Genomic DNA, 24,080 nt, shown 5'->3' on the forward strand with positions numbered 1-24,080 from the left:
ACGAAAGCGCCACCAAGTTCAATTCGATAGGTCGAACACAAGATGGACGTCGATACGATACGATATAAAGCGAGATACAACTGAGCGTACGGTGGTGCTACCGAACGGCCGAAAATGGAAGCATAACCAGTTGGTTGGACGAAGATGAGACGATAGGAACCGCTAAAAAGAATGAAGGTGAGAGAAAGAGGGGGTGAAGGGGGTTAGCGTTGTAATGAGAAAGAAGAACAGAGCCGGATCGTGTCGTGGCTATGAGACAGTCTTATATAGATGGACACGCGCAGGTCACACGACGAAAGGTCAGGAGTGTGTGCGTTCGCATAGAGTAAGTGTAGCGGTATCTCACTCTTTCGTACCGCGACGGGATCGGAGGTGGTGCGAGAGTGAAAGACGAAGAAGCGAGCGAGCGAGCGAGGGCGAGCGCGAGTCGGGCCAGCGAGCGTGGAACGGTGTAGAGCGAGCGAGCGTGTGGTGGTGGTGGTGACGACTGGTGCCGTGGACGGACGGTCGGTCGGCGGTCGGACCGTGGTGTGTGAAGAAGTGAAAAATTCGCAAGTGGTGTGCTGGGTTGGTGAGCTGGCTGGTTAGTGGTGATATATCGGGGTCGCGCCACGGACAGTGTCGGGGATTTTTGGTGATCGGGGCCTGTTGCCGAGACGTCGAGGGACGACGCGTGGAACCGAAGAAAGAGACCGCGTTAAGAGCAATGTCTGACCGGGAAAGCCTGGACGACCAACCGCAAAGTAAGAATCAGAAGATTCAATGAAATCCTCCCATGTACGAGTGTTCGACGTGTTTCGTTATTGGATAGGATCTTTGATACGTGTTGAAAATGTGCCCGACCCGACATCTTTCCGTGTCCGTGGCACCGTGTGCTGCGCCTCCGATTACCAGGACCGTCTTTTTCGTGAGCAAACGCAACGACCTCCGTTCGCGGTTGATCCGCGCCGTTACTCCGCGCACGGTCTGTGAGTACCGCGGGCTCGCACACGTCCGATCGTTCCTTTGGGCCCTCGTGGCGTTCTGTCAACCGCCGAAAAGAATTGCTATTTTTCAACGATACCCAGGATCCAAGATGGCCGGCCGCGTATCGGCCGAGAGACAAACCCTGTCCTCTTTCTTCCTTCGACTTAATCGCTCTTTCTCACTCGCTCCCGTTGGATCTCTCTTTCTCTCTCACACCTTTTTCTCTCTGTCTTTCTTCCCCCTTTTGGCTCCCTCTTTACCGCGCACCCCGTACTCCTTTCTTTCTCTCTTTTTCGACTCCCTTCCCTATTACTCTCCTTCTTTATTTCGTGCTTTTAATTTTTCCCCCCCTTTTTTCTATCCTTTTTCCTCTCTTCCTTCTCTCGTTCTTCCACGTCCTCAGCCCTCGCGGAGCTGAACATTGGTAACTTCTCGATACTCTATGCATCCCCGAATGCCGGTTCTCTCCCAGCTGTTCCCTTTGAATGTCCCGCTCCCTAAGAACCGTGCTGGTCTGTTGTCAGTTCCGTGTGACAGGCACCCTGACCGCGCTCGACCAGACAACCGGAATAGTCCCGGGTGAACACGCGTGATGTAACTTGCCTATCCACCTATCTGGCACACACGCAAAGGCACACGAACGCGTTCGACAGGACACGCGCACACGCAAAACGAAGGAACCACGTCTGGCCACGATTCGCGTAAATTTCACACGTGCCATAGGCGATCCCCACCCCAGAAACTGCCTGGCTCTTGGCCTCGAAACGAAACGGCCACGACGTGTATCTACTAGCGATGGGAGTAATTGCATTATCGTTTTAAAAAAGAATATACGCTCGATCGATGGGAATCTCGATAATCACGTACCGATATCAAACGAGAATTCGCGTCACCGTACAATTCTCATACGTATTGCAACCGTTGATGCCTGAACAAACATTGATTTGCAGAATACAAATATTCTTAGTGAAAACAGAGGATCAATCAATATTTGAAAATGTATTTGGTACAAGTGTGTTCATATACGGTAGCAGGAATCGAAGATACACTCGCGGTTTCAGTTGAAACGAACACGGTATATAAATTCAATCGATGTAATGTACTTGATAACGTGAGAAAATTATGTAATACTTTTTTCATGGACACATGTGAAACCGACGCGACGGTAGAGAAGTTTGTCAATTATTCAGCGGTTACTTATAAGATTAAATAATTATAAAAAATCGACTTGTATCGCTATATATCGTTTAGAAATTAATTAACGAATATATATTACAAGGAAATCGTCGATGCCATTTGGTAACGGTATCCTATCATTAGGATTTGGAAATCATGAATAACACGCGTTTCTTCGAGGTCAGCCTCATTAGCATAATCTACAACTGCTTTTATTTTTCTTATTCTCAATTCAAAAAGTCGCAGCAACAACGTTTAGTTGTATTATTTTGTAATTAGGTTAAGTTTCATAACAATGGTTTTATGAATTATGATTGGAAGTTGTATAGGAATTTCAGTGCAGAATTTAGTAGTTAGGTTACCACGATGTAAACGCTATCTAGTGTGCGTTTTACGATTCTTAGAGCGGGAAAATATTTTTAATACCTGTGGTTGATAACTGGCACGAAAGCGTCGCCCTTGATATTCGTTTTATTTCATTCTTACTCAAATACTCGATTGCTAACAGTCATTTTTTATTTCCAGGATATGGAAATCCAGGCGGTATGGACGCTGGAGGAACCGATTTCGATCCTAGTAAGTAAAGCAAATAAAAAGAAAGAATTTATACTCTTTCCGTTCCTTGTTTCTATAACAATCCCGGTAACATTGCTGCTTTATATTTAGTTTATGTTTATGTAATTTTGGCACCGGCCCAACAATATTCCGCAAAAATTATGTAAAAAGATTGCTCGATTTCACCGAACAATATTGACCTCGGTTTTATCGAGCGATACCAGAAGACCAGGGTGATAAATCGTAACGTGGGCTTGAACATTCAGATAAATCAATCTACACCGTGTTTTATTTTAATAGTTCCATAAAAATCGTCGCCTTGCTAAATTTCTACGATATGCCAGGAATATCAATGAAATTAACAAATTTAATAATGTTTAATTATGTGTTAAAGCATGGTGTAACAACGCCGCTTGTGCGCTTCAAATTATAGATCTCTTTGCAGAATCTCGTTTCCATAGCGTCTATGTATATTCTCGACTCGAATTCTTCACGAAAAATTGTCACCTTCAACATGGAAACTGTTTTCCGAGATCTGTTCTTGGAGCGTTGGTAATAGGACGCGTCCTATCCCGTCAGTTTCGTTGGGTTCGAAATGGATTCATGGAAAAATGGATGTCGGGAAAAGGAGTGCAAGTAGCAGCAAGACGAGGAAGAGGAGTAGGGAACCGTACTAGCGCAGTCAGCTGGTCGTGACGTCATCCGATCATGTCGTGGTGCTGGGTCGTGTGGTGGGAGGTGCGACGGTGTCACGTGGTCGGGCTGTGAAGTCACGTGGCGCGTGTGGTTCGCGAACGCAGAAGCCGGTGCTAAACGGCCCCTGATTGGTCGAGACGATTTCACCACCATGATGTGCGCATTCCATCGGCATGACGGCGGGCTCCATGAATGACCGGCACGTCATTCGTGTACAATTTCGCGTTCGACGGCGCACCGTCGTTGTTCGGTATCGTTGTTGCCGTTCAGTTTTTCACATTCGACGAATAATGTTCTGTGAGAACGCGCGTTGTGCTGTGCGGCATCGAGTGCGAGCAATCGCGACGACAATGCACCCGACCAATCGGCGAAACGCGATGTGTCATCGCGATATGACTGCACTGTTATACTGACGGTTTCTTTTTTCTTTCCTTTTTTTTTTGCACCGCGCTCTCGGTTGTGACACCGTGTCGTTGTACCGATTTTTCGCCGTGTTCTCGTTCCGCCTTCTCTGTGTGTGAAAGTTTCGAATGGGCTGGCACCGTGATATTTCGTTCGCCGTACCTTTCGACGCCGTTTGGAAATCCTGCTTTAATCTTTTAGCGGTAAAGCCAGCTTGAAGTCCGTTGCACCGTGAAGATAGCGCGAGTCGGTGATCGGTCGGGCGACTAACGAGTCACTCGTGCGATCAATCGGGTTCACGCATGAAATCTGTTGCTAATTTTTCTTTCCTCCTCGCGACAGTGCCTTATTTTATCGTCGAACGTGGATTACTCTCCGAGTGAAACAGCTGTTAGAAAATTGTGATGTTTTACCTTTCTATCGCTAAAAGTGGACAATACAGAGATTTAAACTGTGATTGGCACTGTTTCTAAAAGTATATCGAACCTGTCATTCGATCAAGTGTTTTCATGAGAACTGCGTTCAGTGATGTTGGACAGGTTTTGGGTGGATTTACAAACGAACCCGAACGAGGATCTCGCCTTATGAACGATTTTTATGACACAAGGATATTATAGATTACAAGTGTTTGAAATAATTCAGAAAATGGGAGAAATCGTAGAAATTTCGCAAGGTGACGTTCAGGAAAACACGGTGAACGGCTGGGGTGACACTATGGGCAAAATACAGTACTGGTGTCCTGAAGGTAGCTGTTACTCAATATTCGTGGTAGTTAAAAGCTTGATAACATACCGTTCCTCAGAAATACGATACAATATTGATAACCTGCTATCGTTAATTTTATTTATTCAATTTTTCATGCTAACGTACAATAAACGTATGAATTATAATTTTAAATTTACATAAAAATGACGTATCATCAGTTAAATACCAATTCACGTTGATATTATCACTCTTTTCTAAAAAGAATCATTCCAAACGTTACAAACTCTAGTCCTAATTTCATCATAACGAAATCTAAAAACATCCCTAGGAATTTTGCATGAACGGTCTAGGTTAGGTCGCGTGATGCAAGGCCTGGAAATAAGCCGTCGTTTCGTTGGCATTTTGCGGAACGGGAGGAAAAGAAAGAAAAGTTTCTAGGATTTGGAACACAAGTAGTTACGCTACTGAAATACTTGTTCGATGATTCAGTAACGGCGGTAAATGTTAAGAACTGGGGATTAAAAATAGCTGATCTGGATGAAATGATAAAAAAAAAATAACTAACCCTTCGCTGTAGTCTCGCGGAAATTGAATTGTTCACGAGATGCCGAGCGACACTGATAAAAAATTAACCAAGCTTTAGATACAAGCATCAAGTAATTAGAAAATAATGTATGCAACCTCACGAATCTCGGTCTCGTTCTTTATCGGCCAGCATGTCTCTCACGGAGATAATTTACCGACCGTGAGAAACAGACGAACGCGGAATTCGCAGAAATCCATTGGCGCTTTCGTCACTTGTTCTAACGAAACCAAAGTTTGGAAATGGAGATTCACTAAATAGTCGCACTCTTTTTTAAATTCTAAATTTAAATATAGAAAGATGGAAATGAAGTCTTGATCTAACCTCATTATTCATTTCGCCTAGTTATTTATTGAAATCTGCCTCTAATTAACGTTTTCTACGTCAATGAGTTTGCTCCTCGATCCTGCTCGTATGTTATTACGTTTTAGATTGTTAGACTTTGAACAGTTAGAATGGTCGAGCGAACCGATAAGCATGCAGTCGAGTATTGCCAAGGACTCGAGACGGTTTTCTAGTTACACGTGCTTTTTTAAATGGGGAATTTAACGTATGACAGCGATTGGTGTCTAGTTAGTTGGAAATGTGACACATACGGTGTCATTCGTTCATGATTTTATTTATTGAATAAGTGTCGCGGATCTGCGACGAGTTAATTGAAATTCTAGGTTTTAATTCGAATGGTATCGACGAGTGGTTGTAATTAAAAGTAACTAGGTCGAATCTTAAGCCCGCCAATTAGCATATTCGTAAAATATTACTAGTTTCCGCGTCGTTTTGTTTGGTTCATTTTTAAATATCCACAAATTTGGTTAAATTTAAATTATTATTGAATTAAATAAAATAAAAATTTTCAAGAAATTAATGCTGTTCTGGGTAGATGTTTGGTGTTGCTGATAGCGCAAGATCAACGGTTTTAGTTACACACTGAGTCAGCGGGGGAAAAAAATTCTTTTGAATGTGACTTTCCTCATCAGTGACGAAGCTGATTAATCATTCTTCCGCTTTAATGTCGATAACCATTTTTCATAAATATTAATTTCAACCGAGATATTTAAGAAACGAGTCTTTTGTCATTTAATAGTAGCATTTCTTAAATTTATTATTATTTTTTTTTTCAAAATTAATTTATGACGTCTATTCGAATGAAATTTCATTGTTTTATGACAGGAAATAGCAATGAAAGGTAACCTCTTGATCTGGTAACCTCGAATAAATTTATAATATCGTATCAACTGAAATTTCATTTGTCACATACTTTTTTAATATTCTTCATTCGACCGTGTTAAACGATGCGCTTAGATAAGCATATCTTTCAAAACCGAAACAAAACGACGGAGAGTTAAACTAAATAATCAGAAATTTAATTTGTTGCCTTTTTTACAACTTGGCGTGCAAATAATTTTCAATTACCTAATAATCCCATTAGAGAAATAAATTATAATAATTATGCGAATTTCTTTAACAGCTACAAATTGTGTAACAGAAAACGCGAATAAATTACTTTTATCGGGAACGTTTTACACATGTTCGAGCAGGAAGTTAAGTAGACCGCGAACGCGGACAGAAATGCATTTAGTAGGTAGGATTCGGAATCGGCGGTGCATCGTTGAAGAACCTTTACCTCGTTTCTAACGGTACAAAAATTCAACGAGCCCGTGTTCATCATGAATCATGCATGCCCGCGATGTATTCATAGCCCGCACAGTCTATCTTCAACAATCGCTGATGCGTGTCGGCTAAGACAAGTTTGAAGAGTGTAGGCAGATGAAAAGATGCGATGCAGTAATAACACACTCCAGTTCATCCATCTCCAAGAACATTAAATTACAAATTTTATAATAATTATTCAAACTTTCAAGTGATGGAAGCACGTGGAAGATTTCATTAGAATTAAATTAGAAGCGGGGCTCTCTCCGTGGTCCGTCGTATTGAGGCTCTCTCCGTGGTCCGCCGTCTTGGGAAGAATAATTTTTAAAAGGACACTGTAAAATTTAGAAAATGAAAAGAATATGGAGGGGAGAGTTAAATTAGAATCGGGGCTCTCTACGTGGTCCGCCGTCTTGGGAAGAATAATTTTTAAAGGGACAGTTTTCTAAAATTTAGAAAATGAAGAAACATGAAGTGGAGGGTTAAATTAGAATTGTGGCTCTCTCCATGGTCCGCCGTTTTGGGAAGAATAATTTTTAAAGGGACAGTGTAAAATTTAAAAAATGAAAAGAACATGAAGGGGAGAGTTAAATTAGAATTGTGGCTCTCTCCATGGTCCGCCGTCCGGGGATTCTATATTTTATAGATAAAGGGTTAAAAACTGTATAAATTACCCTACACCCTTTTATTTCAAGCCCCCAAGGAAAATTTTCAGTTCTCAAAGAAACCGCCCAATGTTCCAAAATCGCAGTAACATTGAAATTGAAATGGCCGACCGATTGAATAACCCCTTTAATTTCACAAGGAACCAAAATACGCTCCTCTGTTTCAAACCTCTAAGGAAGATTTCCATAGAAATCATCCACAGCTTCCGGAATCGTGACGGTATTGAAATGAAATTACTGGATCCGTTTAAAGGCCGTTTTAAATTTACAAGGGACAAAAATACGCGACTCTATTCCGAGCAGCCGTGGAAGACTTCCAGCGTTCATGGAAACGGCCGTGAGGCTGGAACTGAAGCGGTCGACGCCGAATTTGGGTAACGAAGACGAGGAGAAGATCGAGAGGGATCGTGTACACTAGTGGAATTAATCCTGGACACTTTTAAATTTTCACTTGAATTTCGCATTTATCCAAATTATTTAATAATCATTGTTTTCTAATTTTAGGCCGTCGCTAAAGGCCATTTACATCCGTACTTTTAACATACAATAAAAATTACAATTTCAGCACATCAAAGGAGGTAGAAAAAAATTAATATTTCCTGTGATTGGCTATTTCACATCATGCGACGTTTCCTGTTGCCAGGCGCAAGAACAAAAATAACAACACAGTTTAGATTTTTTTTAATTAAAATTTTCAAACATTTACAAACCAAATCGCGTGAAAACATTATAAACTACAATAAAAATATTCCGGTATCAATTTATCATAACAGAATATACATTTTCTGCCCAAATATGAAATAAAGAATATTTTTATTCAAACTGTCCAGAATAAATTCCAGCAGTAGTACGCGTGGGGAGGGCTGGGGTTGAGTCGACGCGCAGAGGCGTCGAAGGCAGAGCATCCGTGGTCGGGGCGGTCGTTCATGGAAACGAGGTTCCGGCGGTGGGGAGAACGGAAATATGCAGTTCGTATTGAGGCAGGTCGTTGCAGCGCCACGAGTCGCGCTCCAGGCGCAGAGATCAATGCGCCCACCCCCATCGCGTCCCGTCTTCGACGTCCGCGTCGAGTCCTCGTAAACCCGCGAGGAACAGGACCGCGGCGACAGCCCACCAGCTGGGCCAGCTAGTCTCGAAAATACGCGAGGAAAATGGAAGAACATTCCACTTACCTGAGAAGGAAACACGTGGAAAGGGTGTCGTTGATCAAAACGGATCTATCCTTATTGTGAAAACTTACTATGGGAACTTGAAGATTCGTCAGAGATGATCCCGAAGGTGAATTCCGCGCGGCTATCGTGAAGTAGTGAGAAACGGACCAAGTAACCGAAGCACCGAGGCTAAGGACTGAGGTGCTTTTGGAAGAGAACGTAACATGGAGTAGAAAATTTGAAAGTTTTCTTATTAAGCGATCCATTTCGAGGAAGGGCCAAGGATGTTAACCAAGAACCGTCCTCCCTGGCAGCCCGCAGCAGCCAGGTTCCTGCCGGATACCCAGGGCTGCATCGGCCATCGATGAGCAGTCGGAGCGCCTGCCTCGTCTCCTGATAATAAATGGTGACCTAGTAGAGGCAGGGAGCCGAGGGTGGAGTTGAGCCGCGCGAGCGAGAAAGACCTCGGGGGTGTCGAAGAATGACGGACCGTGTCGGGGTGCCGGGAGACGCAGGGACACAGCTCGGCAACGAGGAGGAGGATCGAGATGGACGCGGTATAATGGTCAGCTTCTAAACGGCGATCACTATGCCATTTCCAATGGACCGTTCCCATGGGTAACCCGGTGGTAACCTATCCCGGAGGGAACAGGACAACGACTGTGTTAACCGAGCAGGAGAAGACCTAACGATGCGGAGTTGAAGACGGTTCTTTCGAATTGGGCTGAGTTTAAAGAGACTGTTATGAGAGGAGCGAAGGGAGTGCGTGACGAGGACGCGTATCGAGGGGATGTCGTCGAGCAGAGGGTTTCTCTTCGCCCAGTGTTCTCGACCCTGTCCCAATTCCCAGCCAGATCGAGGCAGATCGAGAACGAGATGTCACGGATTAACCGGCTAACGGATCCACGCCGAATGGATCGGGATTCGGGGAACAGGAGCTTCTGAACGAAGAGGATACGAAGAGGCTGGGATTTGGGAGCGAATGTAACGCGAGGGATGACGAGTAGAGGAGTAGGTTCAGGTGCATGAACTGTCGTTACGTGTAGGCAGAATGTTCAAGAGCAGGATCTTCCAGGGCGATCTCAGCCCTGTCCCAATTCCGGGCAGCCTGCAACAGTCCAGTACGTAACAATGAGGGGAATCCTTTTACCGTACGATCGATCGGTCGACGCACGTTTCGCACTGGGCATCGATCAGAGGCCTTTTTTCATTTACCAACAATGGGTTGTTTTCTTTGAAATTCAAATTTTGGATATTCGACTTTGGTTGGGACAAAGTGGACCGGTTATTTTGTTACTTTGGATTATTCATATTTTTGTTATTATTATTGTTGATGTTATTCTTTCTTTTTGAAGGACTAGAAGTTGCCATTTTATACCCCCTGTAATTTAATGATCAATTAAAATTGAATTCATTTGTGTAGCTTTCTTCTAATTACAACGTAATTATCAAAGTTAAGGTAATTGGATTTTGAACGTTAATGGACATCATTAAGTCTGGTGATAGGCTTATAGTCTGTGAAATGTTAATGATTTTTGATCATGAAAATTTAGTTAAACTAAGTTAGATCGTTCATGTTTATTCTGAGACATTTCCAGGCTAAAGTGATTAACTCCACTTTTGGAATCTGTTAAAATTTGATTGCCATAGCACTTAATTGATGCTTAACTTTTTATTATTATTATTATTTTAGAATTAATTGATTTGGCAAATGGGCGGTTAAATTTTCCCCTAAAATTTTAGTACCATACCACTTAATCACTGCTTAACCCCTTATATTTCATTAATGTCTATAGTTTTTATTTATTTTTTTAATTAATTGATTTGACAAATGGGCGGTTTAATTATATCAAAAATTTTCCCCTAAAATTTTAGTACCATATCATTCAATCAATGCTTAACTTTTTATATTTTATCAATTTCTACATTTTTTGGGGGGGGGATTAATTGATTTGACAAATGGGTGGTTCAATTATACATCAAACTTCCCCTTAAAATTTTCCCCTGAAATTTTAGTGCCATATCACTCAATCAATGCATAACATTTTATATTTTATCAATTTCTATATTTTTTATTTTTTTTTTTTTAATTTTCAATTCAAAGTTTTCCTTAAAATTTTCCCCTAAAATTGTAGTACTATATCATTGAATCAATGCTTAACTCTTTATATTTTATCAATTTCTATACTTTTTATTTTTTTTTGAATTAATTGATTTGATAAATGGGTTCAATTATACTTCAAACCGTCCCTCTTCATCCCCGTTCAATTCAAACGAAGAAACAGAACAGAATGAAGACATTCCGAGGATAGAAGGTTAAGACGAGGCTGATAACGCGAAAAACTAGGTGTATCCGGGTGGAGTGGGATACCAAAGAGGTCGTTGACCTCTTTGGTGCAGCTGTTATTGATCGCCCGACGAGGACTAGCAACATTGCTTCGCGGTTTCGTCGAACGCTCGTTCTCGTCCTGTCCCGCAGGATCCGTCTATATTTTCCAACCGTTAGAAACGTGTCCGTTTCTAACCAGAGGAGACCAGGATTCGCCGTTCGTCCTCCTCGCGATTATCGTATTTCAGCAGCTCGACCCAGAAACGTAGCTCGACGAGGGAATCCGGCAAAGAGCGTGGCGCTAGCTGACCTAATAAATACTAGGTGACCTCTTTCCGGACTCACCCTCGTCTCTCCCTGTCCCTCTTCTTCCCTTTCGATGGCTGTGAAACAGCAATGGTCGTAGGAATCTTTCGATGGAATTCCTATTCAACAGGGAATGAATGATAGCGTTTGAAAAACTATGGAAAATATGGAAATAGGTAGGTCGAGAAAGGGGTGAAATCGAGCTGGGACGAGTTACTTGGTGCTTGGAAGATTTTCTTCTTTTACTTCATAAAATGATATTCTTACAGAAGAAATTTTGTTAAATTAAAATTTTCTAATTAAATTGAAAATATTCCCTGAAAGATTGTAAAGAGTAATGTTGTTTAATTTCAGGCCAGCAGAGTCAGCAGGGTGAACAGGAGTTGGCGACGAAGATGTTGCAGATTCAGAGCAAAAGATTCTATCTGGATGTTAAACAGAACAGACGTGGAAGGTTTATCAAAGTAGCCGAGGTATTTCATATGGAATTTTCATCGACTTTCCATTCGATAGCAATGAAACTTCAACGAATTTCAGAGAAAATAAAAAGGAAGAAAGGAGAATCTTTATTTTGTCATTTTACAGATTGGTGCGGACGGGAGGAGAAGTCAAATTTACCTGGCACTCAGTACAGCATCCGAGTTCCGGAACTACCTTTCAACGTTTAGTGACTTTTACGCATCCCTAGGTAAACCGCAATCTTCATTTATCCCTATGACACCAGATTTCATTCAACTTTGTTACCTGTTATAAATAATAAAAAGTATACTGTTCCAATAGATTTAGGATTATCTCCTTTGTCCAAGGAGAAAGTTGAAACCTATAAGAATCCCAAAATCAGTGAAGTTTATTAATTTACTAATGAGAAGTATTTAAAATCTCTTTTCTTGTTCGACCCACTGATCATGCAGGTCCGCCAAGCTCGGAGAACGTACCAGACGATGGGAAACTGAAGTCAGAAGTGATGACCAAGGATAACAGGCGGTATTATTTGGACTTGAAGGAAAATACTCGCGGCCGTTTCCTGCGGGTGAGTCGCCCCTGTATGTACCAGCCAATGCATTTGCTTTCTACATTAAAGCCTATCAATCTTGGATACACCCCTTCAACTGAAAGGGTTAAAGGTTTACAGAAGGATCAACCCATATAGTCATTCTCATAGTTCATCTGCTTTTATATTTAAATTGAAAAATTATTTCTCCTATTAACCCGGATTATTTATTTCGCAGGTGTCGCAGACGATCACGAGAGGAGGACCGAGGACGCAGATCGCGATACCTGCACAGGGTATGATCGAGTTTCGCGACGCGTTGACAGACCTCCTCGAGGAGTACGGTACGGACGATGGCGGTTTCAAGGGTGACTTACCAGAGGGACGATACATGCGCGTGGATAGCAAGAATTTCTATTTTGATATCGGCCAGAATAACCGTGGTATCTACATGAGAATTTCCGAGGTGCGTACAGTGGCGTGCTAAAAATACAGGGTTTCTCTTGATCCTTTCAGCTATCGCACTGATTCAGCTGAAAACTTTACGAAGATACTCGAAATTTTCTTGTATTTCGTTCCATTATTTATTGACTGATTTTCTACCCTTTGAAGATATTTGAATTTGAATTTTGAAATTTATTTGTGTTCTAAAGATAAAGACAAAGATCAATAGAATTTGTTCAATTGGCACGAATATTATGTAAATAAGGGTATGTTTTTACAGGTGAAGACGCACTTCAGAACAGCTATCACCGTACCAGAGAAATCATGGGCGCGTTTCCGTGACATATTCGCGGATTACTGTGAAAGGATGAGAGAAAGAGGTGCCGGAAGCAACGTGGGCATGAACAGCGGCGGCGGTGGAAATGTCTTACCCGAGGGGAGGGGCTCGGTGGTGGCACAGGTACCATCACCATCGACCTCACAACAGCCTAACCCCAATCCAAATTTAGACTCTCCCTTAATGAAGTGAAAAAGGCTTTAACTTAACTCGAACATTTGGAATTATAACCGTAACTCGTTTTCAAGTCATTAAGCGAAACTAAACAAACAAACCGAGAGAGAGAGAGAGAGAGAGAGAGGGAGAAAGAAAAAAAAATAAGGAACTTGTCAGAGTCTATGCCATCGTCATCGCCATTTTCATCGACATCGACATCGTCATTGTCACCGTCACACCGTCACCGTCATCGTTATCGCCACCGTCACTATCACCGTCACTCGTCGTCGTTAACTGAAAATGAATTTAAATAGAAAAGAAAAATTAATGAACATACACACACACACACACTCGGGGAAAAAAAAGAAGAACTCGCCTGGAACGGGTTTCCGCGTTACCGCGGAGAAAATTCGAGAAAATTCATAGATTCGTGATCGCAAGGAGATTCGTTTAGGAAAATTTTCAAATCGTCGCACGCGATGTCGTCATCGGATCGCGTTCACTCTGATCTTGTCGACCACGCGAGAGAGAAGATAAATAGATGGGTTAAACGATGAGGAATAGCGAAAAGGTAGGATGATTGTGTGTGCGTGCGCTGTAAGAAAACGAGCCCTGTCGTTGGGCGCGATTAAATCAGGAAGCGTTCAACGACAGGATCGTGAATTATATAGAATTATTGCGCGATGTCTTTTTAGGTGGATACGAGTTGCCATCGATTAACGTTATAAGTACTACCGTTCATTTCCCTCAACCAGTTTCCGCGTGCCCAATCGCGCGGACACGATTCCGTTCGCTTCTGTTTCTTTTTTCTCGCATATTCAAAATTCCCGCTTCGTTATTTCTCTGATCAATTCGATGGGGTGGGATCGGGGAGGGTGTACGGTGAGGAGGAAATCTTAAAAGAAATGAAAATATATAGATCGTCGATAGGAAATGAACTGTAGTGGAAATCACGTTACAATTGAATTTGATCGTTCAGAATTTATGAATAAATGAATAGTTGTTATATTAACGATTATATCGCCTGGGTGGTACGCGTCATTTAGATAAAGAAAGGAAAGAAAAATCCGGTATCCACTTGTTGTCGATTTAACCCTAGAATAAAACGAGACAGCCCCGCGGAGACGGTGAGTTCAGAGATGATTCTGAACGACGCTGACGAAGCGAGCCTCGTTTCTTTTTTTTTTTTTTTTTAAATCACCCGGTTACGCGAGAATTATCAGCGTCGCGTGGGATCATCCACGCGACGTCCATCGCGTTATCATCTTTTTCGTCGACGGGTTGAGTCGTCGTCGCTGGTCGAGGAAGGGAACAAAGGTAGAAGCGTTTATTCGCTCGACGAGCGAACGACACCCGTACACACTCGTTTGCTAAACTGAACGACGTCTCTATTAAAATGAAGAAAGAAACAAAAAAAGAAAAGTAATTATGAAAAATAATATATAAACATATAGATGAGAGAGAAATAATGGAAGAGTGCGCGTGTGTGCGTGTGTGTATGAATGAGAGGTAAAAAGAAATTCTAGCCGAATACGAATCCCTATGATAATGTATATTGTACGAAGTTAATTATGTTACGTTTTGTTTCAATCGATTCGTACTGAAATATTGCGCGACATACGCGTGGCTGTACAGATTCCAGAGACCGCCGGTGCAGAGATATACGTGTACACGCATATACACATACACACATGGGAACATACACACACGTTCATCGTTGAATCACCTAAATGTATCATCGTATACATTTATTCTACACAACGGTCGCACGTAAACACGGTAACAACGGATAATAAGAATTATATCGAATCACGAAAGACGAACGGTACAAGAGACGGTGTGCACGCGTACGTGGTTTACGTTACGTTTTCAGTGACGGCCGAGTTCTAACACAATTGCATATTAGGTATGTATTATACGAATGCATATTAGGTATTTATATAGAATCTATATAACTGTATAATTGTAACGAAATGCCAATGTCCAATGGACCCAGGCGACTGCGTACCGCCCTGGTGAACGCTGTGATCAATCGAATTGAGGGTGTTGCGGGCCGGCAGTCGCTTGGGTCCTGTCTCCATGGACGCAGGAGTAAAGAAAGGGGGGGAAAGAAATAAAAAAAAAAAAAAAAATGGTAACCACGAGACAAACAGAGAGATAGAGAGAAAACGAGGAAAAAAAAGAAAAGTTACAAAGAAATGATAAACAAAAAAAAAAGATATATATATATATATATATAAACAAAAAATCGAATGGAAGTGAAAAGGCAAATAAATAAATAATTTCATGACGAACGACCGAGTCGGAGGAGAATATAACGCGAGTCGAGTTATTTCTCAGTGGAAAAGGAAAATCTTAATACGCTTTGATTCTGCAACGCTGTGCTAATATCAACAAATGATAAATGAAAATGAAAAACGTAAAAAATGAAAAAAAAATACAAAAAAAAAATAAGATAAGAAATGATATTCTATCCGTTTTCTTGCGTTTCTTCGAATCGAAACGACGATTAAACCGTAAAGAAACAAAAAATAATAAATCTAAATGTTTCGCGCTGGTGCGAAACAATCGTGAACAGAGAAAGAGAGTCGGAGGGCGGCATAGATGCATTAAATAAAAAGAAAAAACGCATAAAGTGCTATTTAATTAAAGTAAAATGATAAAGATAAATGGAGAACGCGTACCGATTCCCGTTCGCGTTCGAAGAGATGAGTAAAAAAAAAAAAGAAGAATTTTATTTATTTTTTAGCAATGAACCTATTATCTATTTCGAATAAGGATATTTCTTTAATTGCATTTCCTTCGAGAGAAAACATAGAGAAAAAAAAAAATGGTGAATGAATCGACAATTTCGGCTGGTCTGAATTTACTTAGCACGTAGGTTTTGATGATATAAATGGAAATATAAATCACAATTAACAAATTTGAATACGCACGAGTGAGTGGGTGAATTCATGGTACGAAGAACCCCGATCCTCTTCAATTTCAAGTGAATAGTTTGAATTCTTTATTTTCTCGTTCTAAATCATTGTAACGTCATTTTTAATATAGCGAATTATTAAAAAAGAGAAAAAAAAATGATATCTAAGATAAGTAGATAAAAATGAACAGCTTGTTCGTGTTTTCCTTTGATCGATTGTTTCTTTATTTTTTAAATTCCTTTTTTTAAACACTTTGTCAAACTGTTTCGTTGAGTTCAAGGGGGTCGGCGAACCCGCGATCTGTGCACAAGTGTATAAAAAAAAAAGAAGAAGAAGAAGAAATGTCCAAACCGAGCGTTCTGATGGAAACGGCTAAGAAAAAGGCATAGATGAAACGAGATCGTTCAATGGCGGGAGATGGTATGACATTGTGATCTATACAAAATTACAAATTACAAAGCATCAACAAGTAGTAGATATTTAGGATATTAAAGAAAACAAAATACACACACGTACACCTACGGTGAGACCCTGGACACAGTGTCTGAACACACATATATCCAAAAAAAAAAAAAATAAATAAATAAATAAATAAAATAAACAAACAAATACACGTTATTAAAATGAGGACGACGACTACAGCGTACCTAACTAGTAAAGAAGAAAAGAAGAAATGGAAAAACAGAGAGGAACACAAAGGGACAAGAGTCAAAAAAAAAAAAAGGAAAACGAAAGAAATCGTCTGACAAGTATTTAAAAAAGAAAAAGGAAAAGGAGGTGAAAAAAAAAAAAAAATTGAAAGGACAGAATGGGAATGAAAGATGAAGAAACACGATGCTCCTGCCACGCAGCGAGTCCTTAGACAGCTTTAAGATAATAATTATAAATGAATAAATAATAATTATTATTATTAAAATAATTAACGATAAACTTTCTATATGTTGAATCGTGTCTAGTGAGAGAATTACTATTGAAGTAAAGCAAAACAACAAAAACAAAAAAAGAAGTAACGTCTACTATCGCCACACACATACACATACACACGGATTATAAACGAGAAGAAGAGAAAAAAATAAAAAACACACACACACACATACACAAAGTTTATAATGACCATTAATTAGTTATCTATCGAATGTTTTTTTTTTTAATTTTTTTTTTAAATCAATATAGCGAAGAAAAAGGTGATTGTTAGAGAATAGCTTGGTGTTTCGTTTGCTGTTTTAAACAAAACGTATAAAAAAAAAATACATTTTTGAACGGGTTGGTGATCGGCGAACCTTCTTTTTTTTTTCCTTTCTTCGTCGACGATTGAATATTAAAATAAACAGTGAGATAGAGAAGAGAGAAAAGAAAAGAAAAGTTAGCCGATGATCCACGCCTAAGTTTTTATATTTGGTGGGTCTTTCACCACTACTGTTATCATTATCACTGCTATTATCACGTAGGGTTTCCATACCAGAGCCGTGTTTCGCAAGCTGTTAAATAAAACGCGTGTAGAACCAAACGACGAATATGTCCTGTTAACTAAATATACAATAATCAATCTCCCGTAGGAGAAAGAGAGAGAGAGAAAGTGTAACAAAGAGAGCGTTTTACGTGTGCGTGTGTTTAAGCGTGTATATGTTCCTGCGTATGTTTGTGAATATATAAAGTTTCGATTTTAATTAACTACACTTCTCGCTGGTGTAGCTCTGTTCGTCTATGGCGAGGCGTTTAGATAATTTAACCCCCGAATTTTTATCGTCACGACGTTTTTCTCGCATTAACCCTCTATAGGCCGAATTTTCTGTTAATCAATGATGAAACTCTAAAGCACAGTATTTCCTTAATTATTCTATCATTTAATTATTATAGTAGAGTAACGTGTACAGTTGTTGATCACTGTACAACGATTGACCCTTTAAAAAAGTAAGAATATGATGTTTTTCTCAACCCTCGAACGGCGGACCATGGAGAGCGCCCCAAGTCAGCGCGGCGGACCATGGAGAGAGTCACAATTCAAATTTTATTTTCTACTTTATATTATTTTTTTTTCCTGAATTTTACACTGTAAATTTTATCCTTGTTTAGGACACGATTGACCCAGGCTCCGCTGTTCAAGGGTTAAATAATAAAATTTAATTATCTTTCGTAGCCCGAGTACTTTTTGTTCTTTCGAGTAGAGTTATAGTTTATTATGTTATATTTTCGGAATTTTTTTTTGGAAAGGGTTAATAACCGTATACGTTACCTTACTTGTAAGTAACATTGGTGCACAGTGGAAAAAGATGAGAGGAGGTACGTTTCGAAAATTTGATACGTTACCTGAAAGTTACTCGCGCCGATAGAGGGTTAAAATAAGCTGTTCCCTTCTCCGCTGCTTGCGACAGGAGATAATCGAACGACGCCCACGGTATGAAAACCCTGCGCACGCTGCGATTATTCTTATTATCATTATTATTATTAATTATTATTATTACGATTATATTGTCATTATACTTATTATTACGATTATCCTCCTTATTATTACTATTATTAATACTACTAGTACCATTTTATTGCGAGAGAATACTATCAGTTGTGTCCTGGCTGGGTGATCGCACAGGACCGGCCTCGAGGGGGCTGATTTTTTTTTTTTTTTTTCATTTAGTTTGCAAATTTATTTTTTACTTTTTCAACATAATCTCACACCGTCTACCATTCTTCTTGCTTGATTTCAAACGCGTTCGCTATCAGGCTGTTTCTTCCAATAAGGGATGAAAAATCAAACTCTATCGTATAATCTGAAAAATAATATAATTTAATAAGTTATATTATTTTAGAAGATAAGTGGTCTATGATGGAATTTTTTTTTCTTTTTTTTATCGAACACTGTTAACGAACGCGTCGATTGTTCTTCATCTTCTTTTTATCGTGTTTACGTTTGTCATTTCTCGAGCGTGTTACTTTTTCTTTCTCTTGCTTTTTCAATTGGCCCGCTCAGGTCTGGCGTGTAAGAAAGTTACGTGCAAAAAACGAAAACGCCGTGCGAAATATACGGGGGCGGGGAAAAAAAAATGCGATGAATAGGAGCGGAAGGTGCCGAACGGCCGCCACTTTTCACACCTCGATCGACGATGTTACATTTTCTTTCTTTCCTTTACCGTTCTCGCGATAATCGCCGTTTTCTTGTTTTCTCTCCCTTCGCTGAGAAAAAAAGGGGAGAGAAAAAGGGAGGATGAAGTTTTTCAGCGTGGCGTTTTCTTTTCTTCCTCTTAGCGCGCTCTCGCGTGTGTGCATGCGTGGGTGTATGTGTTCATGTGCGTGTATACTCGAGATAACCGACGAAGCGAGCTATCTCATTAAGAAAAATGAAGGAAATAGCGTGTGTGCCGATCGAGGGGATGATGCACCCTAATTATCTCGTAGAACAATTTCTCACCCATCGCAAGGCCGTTATTGTTTAACGTTGTATTTCATTGTTGATGCAGCGTGACACTGGACGATCGAATCCTTTGGGATACAAAATTTAGGAAGATTCTATGAATCCATGAAAATTATCCTCTTTTATTACTCGCACTCCGTGGACTTCGAGTTCTTTTAATTAAAACGGGTGTACAGGTGGAGACATGTTTTTTTTAATTTTCTCTCCTTACACTTATTTTTAATTAAGAGAAAGCTACGTTCACTCGGAGTGTACACTGTTCAAAAATATTTCTTCATTTGGTATCAATTTTTATTGATTTTTACAATTCTATGAATAATAAACCCACCCTCCTGATTTTCATATGTAAATTTTTATTATAATATTCTTCAGTTTACTTATAATTTGGTAATTTAAATATTTTTGAGCAGTGTTAGATGTCCACATGGACACTTTCCTTGATTAATCTAAGATTAAGATATAATCTTGCATTCGTTTAGAAATTTTCTTTAGAATTGTTCTTTCACTGTATCGTTGTCGGTTCGGAATCTTTTGTAAAGTTGCTGGCCAACTGATACAGAAAAAAAAAACGTTTCACGTTGCAAAGATTTGATAGGTATACCTTTAGATCGTTGATATACTTTTCGAATTATTCTTCACCGATCTTTGAATGATATCACTGCCTGAAATGTCCATTGCCTTCGATGGCAGATAGTTAATATTTCGGCAGAAAACGGTCCGAGCGTTTCTCCTTGTATACGTTCACGAGTACCGCGATTCGTGCCTTTTAATCTTATTATATTTCATTGCCATTTATGAAATTTCCTTTAGCAAACTTTGTAAATAGTTAAAAGAATTGATAGTTAAATTGTATTCTAGGTTTCGTCCGAAATGTCCACAGTGCTCAGCGGTCTGCATTGAAACGAAAGGATAAATTAATGAAAATTTTTCTGCATCGATTCCCTTTATGATTTCTCGAATGGGAAAATGATAGTTATTATTTTTCATTCTCATTGTGCATCATCTCCGGTATTGGTAAAACGCTATAAATGACTCTAGGAACGTTCAACAGCTCTTAAACGTTATTTATTTCGAGGATCGATATCAGCATAATATTATTGTTATATATATATATGAAAGAAAAAAGAAAGAAGAAGCTAATCGAGTCAAGTTTTCAAAATGTTACGAGCACGAGGATAATCCGCCGGATATATGGTTCATACTAATTATTTCTTCGAATCAACGTTTTTTCGCCATAGTTTGTAATATTTTAATATATTAACTATTAAAAGTGAAAAACGAGGGAGAGCCGACAGGGCGAAAGATCGTGTACCGAGTGGTCGAACGGATAGAACGTGTCATCTTATAATTATTAATACAACGATCGATAATCAGTGATCGACCGTAAGCGACCACTGGTGACGAGCCTTCGTCCGCATTGTAAGAAATGATCCAAAAATGTTGCTAGAAAAAAACAAAACGATAAAAAAGGGAATAAAATGAAAATCGAACCACTGGGGTACACACACGTGCTACAAATGCGTGTGTGTGTGTTCGTGTACGCGTCGATTGATTGTATGATTAGAAGACAAGAAAATCGTAAAAAAGAAAAAAAATATTAACAAAAATATAAAGGGAGAGCAAGAGAATGTGAGAGAGAGAGAGAGAGAGCGAGAGAGAGAGAAAGAAAAATAATGATAAGAAAAATCGACATTCATTTTAAGCATGACACAACTGTCCGTCTATTTGACTTGTGTGTTCGATGAAAGAAACAAGACAAAAAAAAAACGAAAAAAAAGAAAAGAAATGAAAGCAAAGAAACTGAAAACACAAATGACAGAGAAATAGAAACAGTACTACTACGGCTCACAACACGTTTGAAAACGAAAATCATTGAACAACAAGAAAGAGAAAAAAAAAGAAAAAAAAAATGATTCATCGCCTCGATGTTAAATGTAACACGTTTTACAAGGTAACAGAGCATTTCATTTTATAACATTTCTACTGTCTATACTTTTACCCGGACATTATTATCACCGTGGACGAAAGAAGTTGATCGATCCAGTAACCGCATCACCCCCCTCCGACCCACCCACCCACCCTCGTCACACTTCCTATTTCCGTTTGATAGCAAATTGTTTAGCGCACTCGATGCAACCTGCGTTCGAGACACGTACTTCCGGCGAACGCTTCTTTCCAATGAGAATATCTTGACCACGTTTGCGAAACACGATATATTGTGCAGCATTTAAATTTTAGTTAGAATGTTCTGTAACTGAAGTGAAACGAGAATCTTCTTATAACAAAATACACTTTATTCTGGTATTAAAATGAGATAAGCGAGAAGAAAGATACTATAGGATACTACCCCCTATAGAGTCATTGATTTCTATTTTTAGTTTATTTTTATTTCGTTAATAGAATATTTTCTTTTCGGCTTAGATAGTTCGCTTAGCTTGGAGCATTTCTGTTTGAAATTGAATTTTTCTTACGCGAAGGTAGAACAGTTTGTCAGAGACCAAAGGGATTTTGTTATACTCAAGTAGTTATCCGGGAACAGTTTCGGATTGAAATTGTTCTTTAATGGTTATACGATTTGCAAAATCCTTGTTGAAAATATCATTTCGTCGCGAAGAAGATGAACGTTGATGCTAACGTATCCTAAGAGTATTTTTCATCAGCGGTGCAATACGTGGAGCGTTTGCTCGACGTTCGTCTTCGATATTCTAAAAGAGATTTATTATTTTAAAGATCTTGTCGATGGTTAGAGATCGTCTTTAAACGTCCACTCGAGTTGGTTTAGGGAAACGAACATTTTTTATCTTCAAAGTGTACCACGAGGTAAATGTGTATGCACCATCTGCATAAACATATAGGAATTAAATGTTGGTCTTAAACAATTTTAACTGCTTTTGTTAAAAAAAGAGGAAAAAGGGAGAAAAAGTTTGTTAGAAATATTTAGTGCCTATTTTTTCATCGTATCGTTTGTGTACAGGGTGTTCCATATAATGGGATATGATTATAGCTGTTTTCAATATAAGAATAGACTAGAAAAATTATGCTTGTTAAAATCTGCTTTTACAGTTTATTTTTTATTTTCTAATTTGTAAAAAGCTATAATTATTCTTGATTACACGGATCACTCTATAGAATGATTAGAGTTCCTGGAAGAAAACCAGTAAAGAAAAGAATATTATTTTGAACGAGATTGTAATATTTGAATTTTCCCGCCATAAAGCTATTATTTAAATCTACCTTCTTCCCGGCACTCTGTTGTCATTTCTTTTTTTTTTTTTAATGATCCTTAAGGTATAGCAATGATCTGCGCGTCAGAAAATCCTACACTGACATATTGACTTCGACAGGTAACGCAGAAAGTCGGTGGCGTAAAAAACAAAACGGAAAAGCGGCAGGCCGACCAACGACAACGTGAGTCCCTAAAACGACGCAAATCCCTGCCACGCCAAGCGGAACCATCCTCGATCATTCCTGAAAAATCCATGTCCGCTCCTGCTTCACAAATCCCGACGACCACTGATATCCCGATGTCTTCTGGCTCTGCTGTAACAACGTCGAGCGCAAGCAAAAGCACGATGTCCGAGGGGAATATTTCTAGCGGTTCAACAGCGTCGCAAGACATTCAAGAAGTGCCGCGCTTAGAAAGTGTGCAGGTGTAATACTGCGCAGGTGTTCTGCGCACCCGCGCATGCGCGATCATAAGCGCGGCAGTGACAGCGTGGGTAGCGCGATCCGGTTTAGTATTTGCCGCGCGGAGCTTGGGGTTGTATCGTTTAAGTTGTTACTTTGTGTTCCGAATCGTTTCGTGAATAATTTAGTTTCCCTAAAATAATATTCAACTCTTACGGGAATAGTTTGCTTGTTGATTATTGAAAAGTTTAGATTAGTTTCAACGCGGGTTTCGTGTTAACAAGTGGTGCGTGCGCACGTGCTTCCATGGGCTTCTGGCGTTTCAAATAAAGTTACATTTTCGGTGTTTCCTGTCACGGTAAAGTTATATTTTATTTTGTTTTCATTACAAATACCGTTATGCATGAAAATTTCGAAGAAACTTTGCGTAAATTAAGTTAGACTTAAATATATTAATCTCTCTTCAATATATTAATACCGGTTACAAAACCTGACTGGGTTTGAGTTCAGACGCCATTTTGATTTGGTAGCAAATTCAAACTATCACGAATAACGCGTAGTTGAGAATTAATGTGTACACATGATACAAAATTGAAACACCAATATATTTTAATAGACAAAATCGGGCAACGCACCATTTTTTACACAATTTGAAAACGAAGAAACGTTATGTAAGTGTTGTTAAGTAGAGAAAAGAGGCATCGAATATCATGATGCGAATTTCTGTTTTTTTTTCTCATTTATTTTAGTAGAGACGGATAGGTTGCGTTAATATTTTGCTTGTTCTTGCATGAGATAATAATGATAAGTTTTGCAATAAACGTGTCTGGTTATTGATTGGATTTGACCCTAGATTCGCTTACTTTAATAGTAAAAAACAAAATGCGGAATAAGAACACCCATTGTATGTGAATAACAACTTAAGTTAGTTATCACATTCTGTTCAAAACCATTAAATTTATATTATGCACTTAACCAATAATTTAATAAAGGTATTTTCTTTTGATACTATAA

At 39.4% G+C, this 24,080-nt stretch overlaps 1 protein-coding gene across 8 annotated transcripts; it reads left to right on the forward strand.

The window, feature by feature from the left end:
* Positions 1–232: 232 nt before the first annotated feature.
* LOC114877097 (transcriptional activator protein Pur-beta) lies at positions 233–24,077 on the forward strand. 8 transcript variants are annotated; one of them, XM_029189249.2, is made up of 8 exons: positions 233–743; positions 2,668–2,718; positions 11,539–11,657; positions 11,770–11,872; positions 12,087–12,214; positions 12,414–12,641; positions 12,900–13,079; positions 22,784–24,077. In XM_029189249.2, the coding sequence occupies exons 1-8, from the start codon at positions 707–709 to the stop codon at positions 23,093–23,095; spliced, it is 1,158 nt and encodes a 385-aa protein (XP_029045082.1). In that variant the 5' UTR covers positions 233–706; the 3' UTR covers positions 23,096–24,077. The 8 variants fall into 8 exon arrangements, with proteins under 8 accessions (XP_029045082.1, XP_046142739.1, XP_046142740.1 ...); XM_046286783.1 differs by having other exon boundaries at positions 237–743; positions 12,096–12,214; XM_046286784.1 differs by lacking the exon at positions 233–743 and adding an exon at positions 2,023–2,041.
* Positions 24,078–24,080: the final 3 nt, after the last annotated feature.

Source organism: Osmia bicornis, chromosome 8 (assembly GCF_907164935.1).
Source record: "Osmia bicornis bicornis chromosome 8, iOsmBic2.1, whole genome shotgun sequence".
Taxonomy (NCBI): Eukaryota; Metazoa; Arthropoda; class Insecta; order Hymenoptera; family Megachilidae; genus Osmia; species Osmia bicornis.